The following is a 20,980-nucleotide window of genomic DNA, read 5'->3' on the forward strand; positions in this document are numbered from 1 at the left end:
TATTCAATCTAAATGTTCATTTTTGCACCTAAGCTTACATTGTACTTTGTATTTTTTCTTTTAGAGCAGCTCTATATTTGGATGAGCTTCAGGCACTACACAACCTGGATCAGTTTATGATTTTCTAAGTGGCATATGCACATTGCTTTGTGATTTCTTCAAGAGTGGCCCTGTTCCCTCACTTGGAGTCACATGGCTTCACCCAGCATTCAAGAGCATTGCCTACATGTCTCTCTATCTCTGTCTCAAAAAAAAAAAAAAAAGCAAGCCCAGATTTGTAGCATAACTGACTACAGGACCCTTGGGATGATAACTGCTCAATTACATGGGACTTATTTCTGTGTTTTTCTTTTAATGAAACTATGACTATGCTTTACTCTAGGGAGTCTGTGTTCATATCCTGTTCATCAGGAGAAATGTTTTGAGTGGCAGCTTGAATAAAATCAAGTGGATATACACTTTAAGTTTCAGGCATCTCTGTTCCTAGGATTTAATATAATTTCTATTCCTTAGGTGAACCCTAGCCACTCTGAGACAGGAAGCCATGGGAAAGAAAGAAATAGAAAGAATGTCAGTGAAACAGCTTTGTGCTCCCCCCCTGCCCTGGGGCCTCTTGTTCCAAGCTCTGCTTGTAGGGCCTTGGCCTTCCTTTCTATGAAGTAAACATTCCCTGGCCTTAGTTTGCAGGGAAATTGGAGAAGCTAGACTCTAAATAAGCCAATGTTATCCATAGTCTGGGCCAAAGAAAACCAGAGAACATTTGGCACGAAGAAGTTGTCTTCGAGAAATTACTTTCCATGTTATATTTGCATAAATTTGTCACAGCCCAGCCATTTCAATAGAAGGGAAACAGCATAGCCTTGGGATTGCAGGCTTCCTGTTGTTCTTTACAGCCAAGGTCAGATTATTTCATCTTGTTTCACTTCTGCTCCTCTTAGGGGACTCATGGCTGGCAGATCTGAGGCTGTTGGCTGAATACCATTGAAGTTTTTTCCAGTATTGTGTGCTCTAAGTGATGTATATTGTGCAACACAATTTCATTTTGCTTATATCTTGGTTTGTTGAGCCATGAGTCCCACAGCTTGTTCAAACCACAAAGCAGCATTTCCTGCTGCAGCTCAGTCAGAGAGAAGCTGTAGCCAAAGGTTAAGTACCAAAGATGCCCTTAACAAGACCATGTTGACTCCACATTCTTGCTCCAAGGTCTGGATTCTTCTCTACTTAATACAGTAACAGTGTTCATATGAATTTAACACAGGGCTCAGCTATCTGCATACAAATCCTGACACATGGTGATCAGTTCAGATGTCTGACCTAACTATGCAAGTCTCCTGACAGGAAATGACAATTGTCCTGTTGTTATGAGCAAGTTGGTGCCTCTTGAGTAAAAAGTGCAAGTTGAGAAATAAACTTCCTGCTGTTGAAATTTTTGTACCTGGAAGTACTTCAATAAACTGAAGTAACTAACCAATGGTTTTTACTTTGATAGTGAAAGAGACTTGATTAAAACTAGACCAAATTCACTGTCTTTGAACAGTAAATAGTCAGATTCTTAAACCACTAAAAAATAGGCCAGTCTCCCATTGAGCAGCTTTTCAAGGATACTTTGAAGAAACACTGAAAGCAAGACAATAATTCTTTGTTTTTGTTTTTTTCCTAACAAAACCATATCACATTATGTTATCAAGAACTGATTATCATTAAAATAGCACCTTATTAATTGGCCAAGAAATTATACTTGGAAAAAAAGCATATATTTTATCCCGTAATATGGTTTTCCATTTGACTTAACCATTAAAACTTATATCTATACTTCATTACTCTTTCTTCCAAGATCATCCTATTTGAAATCATTAAGCACTATTGGATTTGAAGCACTATAAAATAAGTGCTGTGTGTAGACAAAAACATAAATAGAAACTAAATAGTTTTTTTCTCAAAAATCAGTGGTCCTCTCAGGGAGTAAAAAAATGAGCACAAATTTAATAATATTATTATAATACTCAAATTTTTTTACAAAATTCATCCCCTCAGTCATCTGTTCAAAGTTGCCTTCCCAAAAATTCTTTTCCAAATACATTTCTTAATATCTATGAACTCAGGTCCTTCTCTAACAATTGTGAGGTCTTAAGGGAGAGTTCAAAAACAGGGCTACATTCTCCATCTAAATGTTTGAAATTTTCTAAACAAGCTAACAGAATGTTTAAAAAAGATAGTTTTATCCTCCTACTTTGACAAATATGCCTTGATAAATATATATTAATGACATTTTAGAAATACATAAAGCTATGGATTTTACATGATAAATGTCAGCCAAATATCAAAGATAACAAAATAATTAAATTCTATATATCTGGATGGACTGTTATTGTACAGGCCATGTTTAGATACACACAAAATAAAGACATGCATAACTTATGATTTATGATATACAATTTATTTTTACTGGCTTCATTTCAGCAAAATCAATTTCTAAATTTCTATAATTGAAATTTTCACATAATTTGGGCTCTATAGACAGTCAGGCCAAATTAGATCTACTTGAATCATTAATTCTTAGGTAGTTTTATTATTAACTTAATTTGGAGGTTTCACTCTGCTAATGTAGTGGTATGAGTTATCAATAAATTTTCTAAAGCATTTTTTAGATTAAGAATGAACCATTAATTTCACATTATGTTCAAACACTGTAATAAGTTGCCTATGATAAATAGTCTCAACACTGAGCTTTCAGAATAAATGAGAAAACAGCAGATGAATAGATTCCTTAGAGTTGTGCTTATTAACTAATTTCTGAAAAGAGGGCTCTAAAATTGTTGATCACAACAGTACATGGCTCTTGATTTCTCTCAAACTTCTTAGGTCAAGTCCCATATAAAAATTCTGGTTTTGTTTTGTTTTTTTGTTTTGTTTTGTTTTTTGTTTATTTGTTATCTTTTGTTTTTAACATACCTCCAGCTCCTCCTGGGAGGCTGTGGGCAGCAGAATGGAAGGGAGCCCAGACACCACCTTTATTATTCATTTGCTTCTCTAGTGTTACCCTGGGACACTCAGCTTTGAGACTAAACTTTAGTAGTCAAGAGAGTGGATATTTAGGATTAAGGATTTTTAAAATGTTAAAGGTCATTTGATGTCTATACTGAGCTCTGGTTCCTCATGTGACAGAGGTGCCCATGTTCTCTGGAACACGTGTGTGTGTGTGTGTGTGTGTGTGTGTGTGTGTATGTGTGTGAAGGGAGACTTTCTGAAGCTTTGGCTAAGGATGTGGGCCCTTATTTCTCAAGTGTAAGAGCAGTGTTGGACCCCATGTAGAATTGGCCATAACACAATACAATTTTTTTCTTTGTCTAGCCTATTTTTTAGAATTTAAAGTCTATACGTAAGTGATAGGATTTTACTCTTTTTATCTCTAAGTCTTCATGTACATAAAATGTCTGCCATAAATACTGTGTTATTATTGTCTGTTGATATTTAAGTCTGCTCAACCAGTAGCTCTTATGAAGAAAGGTAAAGAAATTTTGATTTCTTGATATCAGTGCCTCACTCAATCTTGGAAACATGATCACTGTATAATAAATGAGTCCACTGGTTAATGTATATATAACCTTAGAGCTGTAGCCCTCATGTGGAGGAGAGGAGACTATATAGTCCATGTCCCACAAAAGAAGCAAAAAGAAATATAGAACGAGAAGGGGATTGGAATACGGAAGTAGCTCCCAGTCTCTATCCCACAATTTGGCTACCTCTAATCTCATTTTCTGTTTCAAAGTAACTAATCTTTTGTTCCCATTTTATCACTACTCTCAGGGTGTCCCCTTCTTTTTGAACTCATGATCAACCCTCCATCTCCACCTAGTTCCTTCCTGGATACCACAGAGATGGAAGAGTGCGAAGGGAAAATGGGCTGTCATGGTGTTTTACACCCTACCATGATGAACAATTTTGTAACTTTTCTTAGTATTCTCTTTCTAGGGAGATAACAGGACTTTGCAAGAATGACTGTACTCTGTAGAGGAGACGAGTAAGCACTAGAATTACCAACCTCAGCAAACATTTCTGTGCTACCAAATAGGAAAAAGCTGCACGGCATTATACTTCAAATGAGCATGCCAATGTTTGTCCTTTTGGAGAAAGCAAGTTTAAGTCAAAGTCCAGAGAGACACTCCTATATGCTTGGCTCTGCAGAAATCTTTAGCGACTTTGCATTACCGAGAGGTGTGATTAGGGAACCACAATAATGACTGAGATTGAATAATTTTCACTATGGTGGAATGAAGGCATAGGGTCAGATTTAATCTGTTTAAATAAAATAAAGATATTTAAATTTTCCTGTATTCTTAAGTTTATGCAGCAAAATTCAGACTCAGTGCCCAGTGCTTGAAGACTCAAGAATGTAACTTGAAGGACAATAGAGATTAAATTTCTGTAAGGGCAAATTGAGAGCTCAGAATTTAAATATTACCCCTAATTCGACTTTATTTTTGTTGTAACTGTCACAGAATACAATAAAACTAACTGCCTCTTGTATAGTAAACCTTTGCCTATTTTTCATCCATTTTTATGGTAAGTATTTATACAAGAGAGAGAAAAATGACTTCTGGGGAGAAAGGATTACACCTAAGATAAACATATTAGTACAGAAATTTCTCTGTAATCTTTTTTGTAAAAAAAGATTTTTTATTTGCTTTCTATGTCTATCTTATATATACTTATATTAAATGTAATAAAATTAATAAAATCCTATATCAGAAACAGAGAATATCATCATCTTCAATATCTTAGAGGATTAAAATTTGTCTTGAAGGATTCAAAGGACACTTCAGGTTCAAAGGTAGAGTTCTCATAACAGTATTGCCTCAGTGGTGAGGTCAAATTAATCCTTGTCCAAAGGGTATTCTGAATTCCTTGAAAGGGTCAAACTGATCCTGGGGAACCTAACTGCATTACAGAATAAAGTACAAAAATATTAAAACTAATATAAAATAAGTACTTTAAAATCCATACCCAATAAAATTTATACTATTTTACATCCAAAAAAAAACTAAATATACAGAGTAGCAGAAAAACATCACCATAACTAAGAGTAGAAACAAACACAGGAATAGCACAGATACTACTAAACAAAGATGTTAAAGCCATTATGTTAGTATAATCCATATATTCAAGAAAATAGAAGGAAAGAGCATGATGAGGAAAGAAACTGAAGAAATAAAAGCTATCCAAAGTAAACATTTGGAGATTAAAAATACAATAGCTGAAATGAAAAATACACTGAATGAATTACTATCAGATTAGACATTGCAGGAAAAAAAATATAGTGAACTGGAAGACATAGCAATAGAAATTATCCAAACTGATTCTTCAAAAAGAAAAACTTTAAATAATGAAGAGACCATCCATGAGCTATGAAACAACACCATCTAGCCTAACATACATAGAAATGGAGCCTCAGAAAATGTTGGGGGCAAGAGGGAGCCAGGAAAAAATATTTTAAGAAATACTAGCCAAAAATTGACAAAATCTGACAAAAATTTTATCAAAAACCATAATAATCCCATTGTAGGAAAATGAATAAAATTAAACCAAGACATATTGTAATCGAATTGCCCCCCCCCAAAAAAAAGCAGTGACAAAAGAGTGAACTTAAAGGAGCCAAAGGGAAAAAGCCAAACTATGAACAGAAGAGTAAAGGCAATATGCCAACAGACTTCTAATCAGAAACCATGCAGCCCAGGAGACAATAAAATAGCATCTTTAAAATTCTGAAAGGTGCTTAACCTAGAATTCTAAACTCAAAAACAATATGTTAAAATGGTGAAAAAAGTTTTTTTCAGACATACCAAAAATAAAAATATATTAATCGTCAGCAGCGCACCATGTTAAAAAAAAAAAGAAGAAGAAGAAGTCTTCCGGGCAGAAGTAAAATGATATCAAATAAAAACTTGGACCTGCAAAAAGAGTAAAGACGTTTAGAATACAAAATACGTAGATGAGTAAAGTAACAACAATGTATTATGGAGTTTTCAACATATGATGAAATAAAATGTATGACAACAACAGCTCAAAGCCTGGGAGAGGGAGATGATACTATACTGTTGTAAGATCATGACACTATTTGTGAAGTTGTCTTATATTAAAGTAGACACTGATAAATCTTAGAACAATAAAAAAATAGGTATAACCAATAAGGCATGATAGAAAATAAATAAAATAATAAAATAATACTCAATCCAAAGATAACCAGCAGGAAAAGACATAAAAAAGAAAGAAAACAGGTGAAGAAACTAAAAAATATCATGATAGTAAATATAGACCCAATTATATTGAGAATCATATTAAACATAAATGGAATACATATTCAAACTAAAGGCCTAGATTATCAAACTACATAAAAAAGCAAAACTCCCATATGCTATCTACAATAACTCACTTTAAATATGAAGACTCAAATAGTTTAAAAATAAACATATTGAAGAGTAATCATATTAACAGTAATCAAATTAAAAAGGTAAAACTGTATGACTATATATACAAGGTCTGCCTGGGAAAAATCCAACCATTGTTAACATAATGAGAAGAGTTTGTGCAACATCAATGTTACCTGGCAGCCAAGGAGAATGTACTGGAATGTACATGTGTGAACAATGACAGCTTCACTGTACTAGTCAGTGGGGGCAGTAGATGCAGTTGAGTGAGCTTGTGTACTCTGTGGCCGTCGCATTAAAAAATGACTGAGTAGAGAAATAAATCTGCATCAGATTTTGCTTCAAGCATGACCATTCCTTCATAGAAACTATTTGGATGATTAAAAAGGCTGCAGCTATGGGCAACTGGTGATTGGAAACTTCCTCACAACAACATACCTGCTCACACATCATGTCTCCTGCAGTTTTTTGGTGAAACATCAGATCACCCAGCTCCCCTATAGCCCAGATTTGGTGCTCTGCAACTTCTGGCTTTTCCCAAAACTAAAATCACCTTTGAAAGGAAAGAGATTTCAGACCATTGATGAGATTGGGGAAAATATAATGAGGCAGCTGATGGAGATTCCAACAAAGGATTTTGCAGAGTTTTTTGAACAGTGGAAGAGATGCTAGGAGAACTGTGTGAGGTCCCAGGGTGACTACTTTGAATGGGACTGAGGTGTCATTGTCTTATGTGCAATGTTTCTTGTATCTTATGTCTTCAATAAGTGTCTCTATTTTTCATATTACATAGCTGGATACTTTCTGGACATACCATATGTGTCTATATATATTCAGAGCAAGAAATATTGCTAGAGTTAAAAAGAGTCATCTCGCATGATAAAGTGTCAATTATTCAAGAGAATATAATAATCTTTAATGTGTATGGTGTTGTTATAAACTATATTTTTCATAACATTTTACACTTAAAAATGGTCAATGTCATTAAAGGTAAATAAATTTTCAATAAGGCTGATGAAAATACCCACAAGTCATTGCCTTTCACCTGCAGTGTCATATGGCTTTCATTTACTTATCCATTCTTTCTACCATTACCCCCATAATCATAAATTATACCACCTCATAAGTGCTTATTAGATGCCAAAGATCATTTCTAATCCTCCCAATAACTCTTCAAGGTAGGTAATGCTTTTCCCAGTTTACAATTGAGGAAGCAATCTCTAAAACCTTAAGGAAATTGCTCAAGGTCATACTTGTAAGGGGCAAAGAAAATTTGACTGATTCTCAACCACCTGATCTTTCCACCATATCATGCTACTCATATCGGCATATGGCATGTAAGTAATTGCTTCATACAGGTGCCAACAGATGAGTTTGATCTTGAAAGAAGAGTTGGAATTTACCAGTGGTTAAGAGAAAAACAGAACGGCAAACAGAGGGAGAAATGAATGCAAACACACTCAAGCATCAATAAGCAATGTATGTTTACTGCATAACCATGCATAACTCTGTAAGGGCAGAGTTTATCGTTCCCCACAGATGGAGTATATGTGAGGGATGGGGCAGAGCTACACTGGAGAGAGAATAGACAATCATTTCTCAAAGAGTTTTGCCCCAGTTCTGAGTTTCCTTTTTATATTTCATCTTCAATACCACAAGGATTACCTTGCTAAAATACAAATATCATGATGTGCTCATCTATGTACAAACATTCAAGGTTTCTTTTTTTGCCCCTAGTGTAAATCCAAATTTCTTAGCATGGTACATATGCCTTGTTCTCCACATCTTTGAAATGAGTATATTTTGAATATCTTTATTTGGTTGCTTGGGTTACTGTACAAAGATTTTTATACACACAACAATCTCAGCCCTGTTTCATATATAAAATGGTATGTTTTTACTAAACGTTCATGGTTATTAGTAATTATTATATTATTATTATTCTTTGTACTATCATAGACAATCTGGGAAGCTGAATAAGATGATTCGCAGAGGTGTTCTGGTGAAAATAAGCAAAAAGTGTTAAAATTGAAATTAAAGTACTTTAACTTTTTAAAAAGGTAGCACACTGGAAAGTGGTGTACAAGTGGTAAGGTATTATGGTTTTACTTTATTCTTTAGTTCCCTTTGTATTACTGCCACAAAAAACATCCTTAGTTGGATATAATTAGTAAGTAAAGTGGCCAAAGCAAATTTTGCTTTGTTCAAATATTTTTAGATGAACTCTGTTGAGAACATTGTGAAGCTATCATCCTTATCAGCAAAAGTATCAGAATCCAGCATTCCTGCTGGAAAAAAGACAGGTTGGACATCAATTTACTGTAGCTCTCTGTTTTGCAAACTTTCAGGGAGTGATGAAATTAAAATGGCATTTCTTCAACCTTTTTTTCTGAGTGGAAATTCTCAGCAGATAACGCCTACAAACTAGGCACTTATTATCTAGTCACAACCTCAATCAATAAAACAAAATCATTGAAGGGATATTTTTGCTTGTGGAAGTTCTTTTTCTACATTTTTTGCATCAAGAATTTAATTTTACACAGTTATTCATGCATATAATAAACAGAAGCGTCACAAAATAATAAGCTAATTCTATATGATGCATTATGATATAGTCTCTTCTTATTTTATATTATTGTATGAAATTCCATTGTGTTTTAAAATACTAAATAAAACCTACAAAATTGATTTTAGGACCTACTAATATATTATGACTTGTAGCTTAAAAGCATTGCTCTAGTCTCTTGATGGCAGAGCCAAGCTTTGGCAGACAAGGTCCTTGTTAGTGCCTTCCAAGATACTTGAAGAGTCTGTAGAGATAGGATGCTTAGACCAGCTAGGCCCTTTATGCACCTTGCCTGTCATTTACCTTCAGTCTAATTATCACATCTGACCTAGCGTGGGAAGTCTCTGGACACTTCATAAAGTGAAGCATTTGGAGTTCAGAAGCATTTGGGTGCAATATGTAGGAAAGTCTCTGGGCTGTCAACACTCTGGGGCTAGTAGTGGCTGTCGCCCCTACATTTCTGTTAGGTACCTAGTATAAGCTAGATTATATATTTTTTAAAGGGCATTGTTTTGTAGGAAGGCTTAAAAATGAAACACACTGATAGAAATAAGATTTACATGGTTTCTTTCTTCCCCCAATCACTTCTTTCCTTGGCCAGAGAAAGACCAGCTTCGGGCCAATGGGCTTCTGGGTCAGTTTTGGGGTTTGAATTTTAACTCCACCTTTGAGGTCTTCTATCCCACTTTCCTCTTCTATAAAATGAGAATAATGATAACAACCTCATACTATTCTTGAAATTATTAAAGTGGCATTATGAAAAGCTCAGGCAGTGCATGTGAGACAGAATTGGGATCTAAGAAATATTCCTCTCCTTCCCTTCCTTTGGTGCTTTACCCTCAGGACACATATCATTATCAAACAACAATGACTACCAATTCCCGAGCTAACAAGCAACCCACTAAAGACCCTGCAGACAGGTAAGAATTTTTCTTCAGCAGAACCACAACCGAGTGCTACAGTCAGGAAAGGAAAATTTAGCACAATAAATGTAAACTGCATTTCCCCCTGCACAAAAAAAAAAAAAAAAAAAAATCAAATTGAAAAACCTGAAAAGCTTGTCAATCACAATGTTTATAAGACTAAAATGAGTACAGCATATCTGGTAATTGAGAGCCTGTCTTAACTTTCTCTTTAGGGTAAAAAAAAAATAAGAAAATAAACACGGTATGTAACCATGTTGATTATTTATTCATCAAGTCAGACACATCAAAGGGATTGTACCAGTGTTTAGGTTTGTGTGGGTGGCAGCAAACCTTGAAAGCAAAGGAATCACCAAGCATAAACAGAGTTAGGGTTACTGAGTCTTAGTTATCAACAATGTTGGCTAATCTGTCTTCCGCTCTGTGATTTCAAAGCACTGTACCCCAGCCTCCATCAAATCTCACTCTGAAATTTACTATCATAACTTGCTTTCTTTCTGATGTGTTCCTCTAGAGAAGCAAACTTTACTCCCCACTGTCCCCTACTCCTACTCGTGCCTCCATCTCTCCCCTCTACCTGCCTCGTAAGTTAAGCCTCCGATATATAAACTTCCATGTGCTCCTAGTAGACACAATGCTCCTTCTTGCCACTATGGCTTTGCTCATTTGGTCATCTCTTTCTGGAGTGTTTCTCCCACTCTTCAATCTTCTCATTCACCTGGAAAAATCTCATCCATTCTTTAAGACTCAACTCTAGGGGAGCCAACCCCCAGAGACTTCTCTAAAGTTCTTGTCTAAAAGTTCAGCACACTCCATTGAGACGCAAGGTTAGGTGTCCCATCTCTGTGTTTCTGTCATATCCTGGGCATAGTCCATCATGGGATTTACCAGGCTACTTTATAAGTTTCTGTTTACAGGTCTGCCTTTCTTATTAGACTGTTTGGTGGTAGTAGAAAACATCCTTTACCTTTTTGTATTCCTAGAACCTAACTTGATCCCAAACTCATAAATGCTAATTAACAAATGAATAGATGAAGAAGGGAAGGAAGGATTTAAATAGCAAAAAAAAAAAAATCTGTGTTAGATAGATAATTTTAGCAGGAATATGAAAAATGGGATGCATTTTTCATGACTTTTTCACTGCAAGTGATCTCAAACTGCTTAATAAGGTAAGAGACTCTATTGCTATATAACAACAAAAGTTAATGGATTAGGTAGGGCAAAGCTAGATTCAGGTATTCAAATAATGTCCCCAATGATCCTATTGCATAGGCCAGCACAACTCTCAGGCAGGCTCTCCCCAGACAATGACAAGTCTCTGGGCTTCTATCTGACCAGTTTAGCAATCCCAGCAAGATGTAAGAGCCTCTCAGTTCCCTTCAATCCTATACACCGGCATTGTCTCTGATTCAGCCACTTTGAACCCTTCTTGGCCTGGGCAGGGGTACAGGCTGGAAGGAGAGGCCAACTCTACCTTAGGGTCATGGACTCTCTGTCCTGAGTTCAGAACCGAAGCCATCTTATCTTAATTACATGGACTGATAAGCATTTCCAAAGGAAAACCAGTGTTGTGTTATAAGAAGTAGGTGGAAGGTTGGGTGTCATATAGGTAAAAACTGCAGATGTAGTGGAGATTGGAAAAGTAGGTTGACAATGATACTAAACTGAGTGCTCTGAGACAGAGGGATGGGCAATCTTGAAATCTGGTGACATGTTCAGGCATCTTCATTTTCTCCCTACAGAGAAAAACCATTATACAACAAACTATAACTGTTAGGAAATGAGGAGGGAAGGGTGACAGTGACGTCAATAAAGTCCTCAAGGCAAGACAGGATAAAGCAGAGCCATACCTATTCATTCTTGCTGGTTAATTAGGTCAGTGCTCACCATGGAACCATGGAACAAAACCTAGGTTTTGAAGACGTATTGTATGAGTCAAATATGAAAGATACACTAAAAATTAAAGGGTACAATGGAATTTAATAAACTGAGTTTCTATTTTTAGAAGTAACTTCATTGGGTTAGTGATTGCATGCATTTATAGCTTCTGCATATAAAAGTGGCACTCAGCACTTGTTAAATAAAACAAGAAGCAATTTGTTTGTCACAATAGGCTTCATAGCACTGGTGCTCTTAAAATTTCCTGAGTTTGGGACTGTCATGAATTAAATCATGAAAAGTGGTATCTTATAAAAGAAAAAAAGTTTTATTTCCTTTGTGAAAGCTAATGATTTTGATTAAACAAATTCTAGGTGTCACATTGTAGATAATTCCATAAATAATAGGTTGATTTTTAACAAGCCTACTACTGTAGAAAAATCAAAATCCTACTGTCTGTCCCTAAGTATTTGCTTATGTTAATACCTGGGGTTGTATCTGGGAATTATTACAGCTAGAACTTTTTACTGCTTGGGCAGCCAGCTGTTGATGATTAAGGAAGAGAGACAGTCACTTTTTAATATTTTCCCATAAATAGATTGGTGAGAATTTCTTTTCTTCCCATTTTCTGTGGGAAACAATTGAAACTAAAATTTTAAACAAGCATTGCATTTTAAAAATATATTCTAAGGTCCCCAAAGAATACAGGTGTACCCACTTTGCAAAATTCCTAATGCTGAAAAATGTTAAAGATAAATGAAAAAATGTTTCCTTGAAAATACTTCTTTTCTATTTGCATAAAGGTTCACCACAGAGTGTTTCTGTTTAGCTAAACATCTTAATCACTTCAGGCTGCTATACCAAAACACCATATGCTGGGTGATTTATACAACAAACATTTATTTCTCACAGTCCTGAAGGCTGAAAAGCTCACAGTCAAAGTGTCTGTAGATTGGGGATCTGGTCAGGCTGCCCTTCCTGGTTTGCAAGTAGTTTGTTGTCTTCTTGCTGTGTCCTCAAATGGCAGAGAGAGAGTGAGAATAAGCTCTCTGTTTTCTCTTCTCATAAATGCACTAATCCCACCATGAGGTCCCATCTTCATGACTTCAGTATAAACATAATTACCTCCCCGAATCCCCACTGTCTACTACTATCACAGTGGGGTGTACGGCTTCAACATAAACAGTTAGTCCATAACAGTCAAGTTGAAAAACACTATTTCTGTTGTGTTTATTTAACAAATATTTATATAGCACTCAGTATTTGCTGATGTTTTACAAATGTTCACACCTTTAATACTCATAACAACTGTGCGAGGTGAACGCTATTATTAGCTCACTTTTACAGAGAAAAAACAAGAGCAGAGAGAACTTCAATAAATTGCCTATGATCAGGTGGTTAGATTGCAAGTAAGTGTGTAGCTGAGATTGTAGCTGACAGCCTTACCAAACTCTCTGTGCTCCTGAGGCAGAACATCTGCACGTCTGGCCTTCTCACAGCAGCACCGGCAGAACATCTTCCCCACCCCAGAGGTCTGCTTCTACCATGGAGAAGCAACTTAAAGCATCTACAGTTTAATTCTAAAAGAAATATTGAAGCTGATGGTGAAAAGCGAATTACATTCCTTCCTCCATATTCATGGAAGACTGGTTCCAAGACATGCCCCTCCCACCATGCTCAAGTACCTTATATAAAATGGTATAGTATTTGCATAAAACCTGTGTACATCCTCCCACATACTTCACATCATGTCTGGATTACTTATAATACTGAATACAATGCAAACACTGTGTAAATAGTTGTTATGCTGCATTGTTTCAGGAATAATGACAAGAAACAAAGTCTATACACATCAGTACAGACACAAACATGGTAGGTTAATTATATAGTAATTGTTAGCAAAGACAACAACATTTTAAAAATATGTATTTTTCTATCTGCAATTTGTTGATCCAAGGAAGCAGAACCAGTACTACAGAGGGCCAACTGTATTCACTGAGAAGGCTTCAGGTACACAGATTTTGAAATGCTCTATAGATATTCTTAGAAATCTAAAGTACATTGACAGTTATTTCTCAAGAAAGAACCTCACGAGGCAGACAAATTCAGATGACATGGATTGACATATTCTAGTAATTTAGTATTTATAAACTTAAAAAATGCATCTGTTTTCTGCTCACAGGAGTAATGGCAGGAGTTGCTTTCTGATGTCTATAGTCTTTTCTGCCCGTGGACAGCGCTAGAAAAGCGGGCTTCCTGAGCCTACCACAGCCCCTCACAGATTTTAATTGCTGTCATGAATGAAAAAAGCCTCCTACACAACAAAAAGTGTTGCTTCTGGCATTAGGAGAGTTTGGGAAGTCCCAGAATTTCAAAGAGAGAGAAGATGAGGGATTATAACATTGTTATCTCCAAATAAACACTGAATTAACCTCTGCAGTGGTTTCCGCCTCGCCTGACCCCAAGCTGTCACTGCAAAAAACCAAGGCACAAAGTGTGATTTATGAGCTCAAAAACAAACATTATTATATTTAATCTGAGATGACAGATGTATATTTAAAGAATACATTTCTTAAAGAGGTGGATAAAATGCGCAAAACACAAATTCAAGATGAAGAGAATAAAACTGTAGTGTACTGTTTGTGAGAATGCATACTGGTATAACCACTATGAAAAATGATGTGGGGGGTCCCTCAAAAAATTAAAAATGGAATTGCCTTATGATCAAGTGATTTCACTTCTGGAATACAGCTGAAGAAACCAAAAACATTAATTCAATAAAATATATGCATCCTTATATTCACTGCAGCATTATTTACAATAGTCAAGATTTGGAAGCAGACCCAAAACCCATCATTAGATGAGTGGATTAAAAATATGTATATTATACATATATACAATGGAATATAACTTGGCCATAAAAAAATTAAATCTTACCTTTCGCAACAGCATGAGTGGCTCTAGAGGGTATTGTGCTAAATGAAATAAATCAGACGGAGAATGACAAACACTATACGTTTATATGTGTAATCTAAAGAGCAAAATAAACCAACAGACTCATAGATACAGAGAACAGACTGACAGCTGTCAGATGGGAGGAGGGTTAGAGGGCTGGGTGAAAAAGGTGAAGGGATTGAGAAGTACCAAGTGATAGTTAGAGAGTAGTCACAGAGATATAAATTACAGCAAAGGGAACTTCATCAACGATATGCAATAACTATGTGTGGAGCCTGGCAGGCACTTGAAACACAGGGCAGAAGACCACTCCGAAAATAACACTATTTTCTAACCACTATGCTGGACGTCTTAAACTAACACAGAATAATATTGAATGTAAACTTTCATTGAAAAATAAATATGTAAAAAAAAAAGAAAACATAATTATGCTGAATGAAAGAACTCAGCCAAAAATGCGTGCTTCATTAGTCCTTTATAAAAAGCTCTAAATGATGCAAAATGATTTATAATGACAAAAAGATCAGTAATTGCCTCAACATAAGGCAAGTGGATACGATGTGGGAGGGGATTATAAAAGGGCTAAGGAAACTTTCCAGAATGGTGGATATATTCATTATTTTGATTGTGCTGATTGATGGTTTAATGGTTGCATACATAGATCCAAATTCAGAATAGTATTCTCTTGAAATATGTTCACTTTATTGTTTAACAGTTATATTTATAATATATAGTTATTAAGTTGAAAAAATATAAAAAACCAAACTTCAAAATATTGCATTTCCAGAGAACCGTTAGAACATGTAGTCATTCGTAAAATATTTTAATAAAAATAAAATAATATTTTACATTAAAGAAAAAAAAAAGAGGATAGCTATCAGAGGCTACCATTTCCCGCCAATTGCTTTAATTCCAACAAAGGCTTTTTTGAGAGAAGTAATTCTCTCCCCCAAGTATGAGGCACAGCCTCTATCAGTGTAAGGTGGGCCCTCCCTGCCCCGCGCACTGGGGTCACTGGGCGCCCACGGTGCTTTCCCCCAAACAGCAGCTCCAGCGCGGCGGCGACCCGTTCCAGCTTTGGGGATTTGAGCCTAAAGAGAGTCCGCCGCTTCCCGCGGACGGTCAAGCAAGGGAGGCCCCAGCAGTTCCCTGCACCCGCCACACTTCCGACTCCCCCCAGGGGCGGGGCAGTCTCTTACTTCCCGACTAAAGTACGAAATGCAGGTCCGGGAATTTCCCGGGATCAGGGGCTGCCAACTTTCCTCCTCGACTATGGATAAAAGGGGTTCGTCCGGCTCGGGGAGCCACAGACCGCGCTCCGCCAGCTCTCCCGCCAGCTCTCGCGCTCCAGGCACCGCCGCCCCGACCCTCCGAGCTGAGCACCATGGCCCGCACCGCCACCGCCGCCGTCCCCCGCGCCCCCGGACTCCTCCGGGCCGCGCTGCTGCTCCTGCTCCTGGTCGCCGCCTGCCGGGGCGCTGCAGGTGAGACTCGGGGCCCTGGGACCCAAGGGCGGGACAGGGGACGACGCGTGGGGCAGCGTGGGGGACAGCTCCCCTAACCGAGTCTGTTGTCCCCGCAGGGGCGCCCGTGGCCAGTGAACTTCGCTGCCAGTGCTTGCAGACCTCGCAGCGAATTCCCTTCAAGCAGATCCAGAGTGTGGAGGTGACGTCCCCAGGAGCCCACTGCGCCCAAACCGAAGTCATGTAAGTGCCAGGAGGCTTTGCAGCTGCTACCACAGTCCTTGTCACCTCCACAATCCAGATGCCCCCACCCTGACCCCCAGCCCATCTCCCGTCTCACGTGGGTTCTCCCTTCTCTCTGCAGAGCCACGTTCAAGAATGGGCAGAAAGCTTGCCTCAACCCCGAAGCCCCCATGGTGAAGAAAATGATCGAAAAGATGCTAAACAAGTGAGTTATGTGACTAGAGTCATTGAGGACAGAGACTGGCATCAGCACCTGAAAGTTATATCAGGGAAACCCAGGGTTTAGCTGAAGGAATGAAAATCATTATTGTTTCACAATTAGATTTGGTACCAAGGTAATTGCTGTGCTCTGGTGCCACAGGATGTTTCCAGCGCTTTCCATCCTTGTTCAAATGAGTGTGGGTGAATATGTCTTCATAAAAGAAGAAGTATATGTAGTCAACGATGCCACATTGCCTCCTGCTCCTGTTTACCTCAGTCTCTCACTGGCTTTAGAGCTGAGACGTGGACTCCCTGGTCTGGGACAGTGTGGGCCTGGGCAGTTTAATGGGGAAGAGCAGGGCCTTGGCAGCAAGACCACCTTCAGATCAAGTCTAGGACCCCTGGGAAGGTGATTTTGAAATCCCATTAAAGCTTCAGCCAGAAGGAGTAGGAGGAGTAGCTATTCCTTGTATTGGAAGAGAACTAGTGAGGTCATGCATGTAGTGTATAGCCCAGTGCGACAAAGGAGAGTCCACAGGCTCACTTCTCTCAACAAAAAGCAAGCGAGCCCTCTGCTGTGCAGGGTAGAAGGTCCGGCGGGGCCTTCTCCTGGCACAGGGCTGGGTCAGGGTCTCCAGGGAGAAAGCCGCCAGCTTCAGGGGCCTGCGTGAGAGGAGAGCAGCTTCCTGTAACACCTGTAACAGTGACCCTTTCCTCCCCTTAGGGACAGCACCAACTGACCTAGAGAGGAGAAGCTCCTGGTGGCACTTCCTGAAAGGAGGTCCCTGCCCTTAGGGGACTGCAAATGAAGAAGGGAACAATGGCTTCCTGCAACAACTACAAAGGGATTACTGTGTGTGGCTGTTTTTTATTTATTGGAGGTCTATTTATTCATATGTGTATTTATTTTTCAAAGGTTGTATGTTAACATTTCACAAGTTAGTATTTAAAGGTGTGGAAGGTGTGAATGTGTTTCAGCACACGTAACGCAGTTCTGACTGTTATTTATTTGAAGATGATGCGTGTCAAGTGTCTCATTAAACTAGTATCTGTTGGCAGACATTAAGTGCCAGGCACTGTGCCAGAGGTGGAAGGCCAGGTGTGGGAGCGGGAGTCTAAGCAACGGCACAGGGAAACCACTTGTTAGAGTCGGGGAAGGGGTGTTGCGCATCTATTTTTGTACTTTTTTAAATGAATGTCACTTATTATTTATTGAAACGATGTCTCATTAGGTGGTCAACATTTTGATGTTGAAGCTTCCCTTGGACATTTTATGTCTTCCTTGTAAGGCACAATGCCTTGTATAATGTTCATTTTGCAATGATTTCTTTGTCTTGGAACAGAGAAGTGAAAACTACTGTTACATTTTTACAAATGACATGAAAATAAACATTTTTAAAAATATAACATGTTTAGATTTTTTTTTATTCATCTTGCTCTTTTGTTTGTGCTGCATTCCCATGTTATACAGTTAGATTTGATAAGGGTGGATATGCCTTCTCACCCCCAAAATGGAATTACCTTCTGGAGGGCGGGCCCCTTGTAGTACAGGCTTCCCCTGCTAGGTGAGTGTTCTAGGAACCCATCTGTATCAGTGTACCAGCTGGCGCTGTTGTGAGAGGCTGCATTCGGCTTCAGTGATTTTCTTTTTAAGACTCTTTTAGCACGTTTGCCCATTTCATGATGGGTGATTCAAGAGCATATTTGCCCATACCGTGCTGAGTTTTTAGCAGTTTTGACCAAAAAAGACATGACCCTCATGTGCTACCCGCCCTGTTCACTCACAACTTAGTCATATAATTAATTGATATAGAAGATCCCAGGGATATTAAAAATTTGAGTCAGTTCATTAAAGCACTTGAATCAATAGATATTAGCCAACAGAAGATCCCCTATCAATGCTGAAATCAAATTAAAAAGAAATAAATCTGAGTTGACAAGAATGATCCAAGCCTCAGCTACTCTAGGATGCATCCAGCTGAGGCTGCATTCTGTGTGGGGGTGAAGCCTGGGGTGGGGACCGCGTGAGAGTGAGGAGGGTGAAGGAGTGGAGCAGAAAATCTTCCCGGCTGCTACGTGTTCTACCGGATCACAGCAGTCCTTTGCAGGCCTGAGAATTTTTATTCTAATTTTCCCTTCCACTTTATTCTAATTTAATATTAGAAGATTAACATTCTAATATTAATAACATGATTAATATTATTTGTTGAACATCAGATACATGAGGCTCCTCTTTTGATCCTTTTTGTTGTGCAGCAGGCCAACCCTGCACTTAGTGACTTACAACATCAGCTTCTTATTTCTGACAATTCCGTGTGCTAATGGGAGGTTCCTCTGCTGTCCTCTAGCCTGTGCTCACTGAAGCGGGTGTAGTCAGAGGACAATTGAAATGGCTCAAAAGTCCAAAATGGCCTCATTCACACAGGAGGTGGTTGATGGGTGCTGGCTGCTGGCTAAGATTTCTGCTGGGACATAATGATCCTCCTGCCCCTCCTCCCCTTTTAATTAGCATCATTTTACTTCTCAGGAATAAACTATGAATGGGAAGAAGGAAGGAAAAAGGAAAGGAGAGGGGGGAAAAGGAAAGTGTTGGGAACCGTCCTACCTGGTTTCAGGAACTGTAGCCTTGCCAGCAGGCGAGAGGGCCCCAAAGCTGGAGCTGAGCCAGGAGGCCTTTGGAAAATAGGCCACTGAGGAGACAAAACCTGTTTCCCTGGCAGGGGCACAGCCCCTGCCTCTGCTTGGTCCCAGAGGATGGCTGGTTAGTCAGCAATGGGTAGAACCCTTCAATGGCAGGGGCAACCTCAGACAGTCACAGTCTCATGGGAGCCATAAAGAAAGGACTTGGGGGACATGGAAAAATGGCAAAAGACCCTCCCTCTCAGCTTTGTTTTGGCCGGAGTCCTCATTCTATCTATAAGAAGTCTCCTTTTCTCTTGGCTGCTCTGCCCAGCTGCCTGGCCAGTCAGTGAAACAATCTAAAGGCAGGTACAGCCCTGAACTGGATCGGGCAATTCCCGGGGACAATTAGACCTGGAAAAGGAATGCATTAAATCCTCTGAAACTTATTTTGCTAAGAATGCTCTCAGGTTAGTCAGTACCCATACTGGGAACCACTTTGTGAGGCATTGAGAACTGTAGCCCTGCAAAAGAACACACTGTATCCACTGAAGCTTGCTCTGCTTCCCACTGCCCTGATAAGGAAAAACCAGGTATCTTACTTCACAACAAGGAGATAATTTCTGAACCCTGAAAACTCTGCCTTGATGAGCATCTGGTGCCAACTTGTTTGACAGACCTTGATTTAAGACAAAGCTCTGTGTTTCTTCAATTTATTATCTATAGTCTTTTGATGTAAATTGATAGGCTTTGCATGCATGCTGTATACCCATGAGCATATCATTCTCAAAAAATTTCTATTTCTAAGGAAGGGCTCGGGGCATTCTCCACTAGAGGAAATCACCAGCCCCTTCTCCTGACAGGCGAATTGTGTCTGATACAATTTATTTCCCCATCCGTGGCAAACCGGAGCGGCTCTGTGGAACCAGAGCCCCTCCCCCACCACAGCTGGCTCCCAAACAGGGACCTTCGAGACCTGGATCGGCCTAAGTGGCTACAAGCCTTTGTCACGGACCACACACCTACTGGATAGGAGTTTCGGCAGGCCTTTCATCCCCGGTAAGGACTCAGCCACACCATCGCTTGACTGGTTATAGTTTGGGTGTGTGTATTTCAAGGGGAAAGGATTTCTTTTAGGGCCATCTCTTGTGCCCATTTTTTAGGGCCATCTTTGTGCCCATTTAATTTCTGTCCTGCTTTTTCTCTGCCTCAGATAACACCTGACAGTTCAATTTGAATCCAAACACTCCTTGCAGGATCTTTCTTTCTCTCCCTTAAGAATTTGGCCACCTCAGCAGGCACAGGTCGAACATTTAAAAGCTGTAAGGGCGCTTGCCACTGTAAAGTCTCCCATGAAAGGATAAGCTGGACGTGGCCAAGGACAGAACCCTAGGTTTCCCTCCAGCCACAAGCAAAAGTCCAGGCAACGAGAGGCACACTGTAAAAGCACTCCCAGTCCCATCCCTGCGGCACATTCCCACCTAGGTTTAGTACTCAAGATGAGAAAGCAAGAATCTAGCTTGGAGCAAAAAGTTCTGGTTTTTCCAGACCTCTTCTCTCCTCTCCCTCCACTTCCAAACATAATTATGAAGTTTCCAGCAATTAAATAGTTAAATAGTCAGGATTTGAATGAGTGCTCTGGTCTCAGCTGGGCTCCAAAGATAAGAAACACAGCCTTGCTGGGCTCAGGGTCCTCAGGCTCTGGGT

The 20,980-nt window shown here is 39.0% G+C and overlaps 1 protein-coding gene across 1 annotated transcript; it reads left to right on the forward strand.

Annotated features, from left to right (window-relative positions):
* The first annotated feature begins 16,069 nt into the window (after positions 1 to 16,069).
* On the forward strand, positions 16,070 to 18,027 carry LOC129083875 (C-X-C motif chemokine 2-like). The gene is made up of 4 exons (XM_054589907.1): positions 16,070 to 16,231; positions 16,330 to 16,453; positions 16,575 to 16,658; positions 17,379 to 18,027. Exons 1-4 carry the CDS (start codon positions 16,132 to 16,134, stop codon positions 17,392 to 17,394), a joined length of 324 nt encoding a protein of 107 aa, XP_054445882.1. The 5' UTR covers positions 16,070 to 16,131; the 3' UTR covers positions 17,395 to 18,027.
* The last annotated feature ends 2,953 nt before the right edge of the window (positions 18,028 to 20,980 follow it).

The sequence above is a fragment of the Pteronotus mesoamericanus genome, unplaced genomic scaffold, assembly GCF_021234165.1.
Source record: "Pteronotus mesoamericanus isolate MK-2021 breed Mesoamerican mustached bat unplaced genomic scaffold, CSHL_Meso_final contig_130, whole genome shotgun sequence".
NCBI classification, from domain to species: Eukaryota; Metazoa; Chordata; class Mammalia; order Chiroptera; family Mormoopidae; genus Pteronotus; species Pteronotus mesoamericanus.

Excerpts from the sequence above, each read along its gene's own strand:
- LOC129083875 (XM_054589907.1), top strand. The coding sequence starts at position 16,132 with ATGGCCCGCACCGCCACCGCCGCCGTCCCCCGCGCCCCCGGACTCCTC. Across the intron at positions 16,232-16,329 it reads CGCCTGCCGGGGCGCTGCAG|GGGCGCCCGTGGCCAGTGAA; the intron begins GTGAGACTCGGG and ends TTGTCCCCGCAG. Across the intron at positions 16,454-16,574 it reads TGCGCCCAAACCGAAGTCAT|AGCCACGTTCAAGAATGGGC; the intron begins GTAAGTGCCAGG and ends TTCTCTCTGCAG.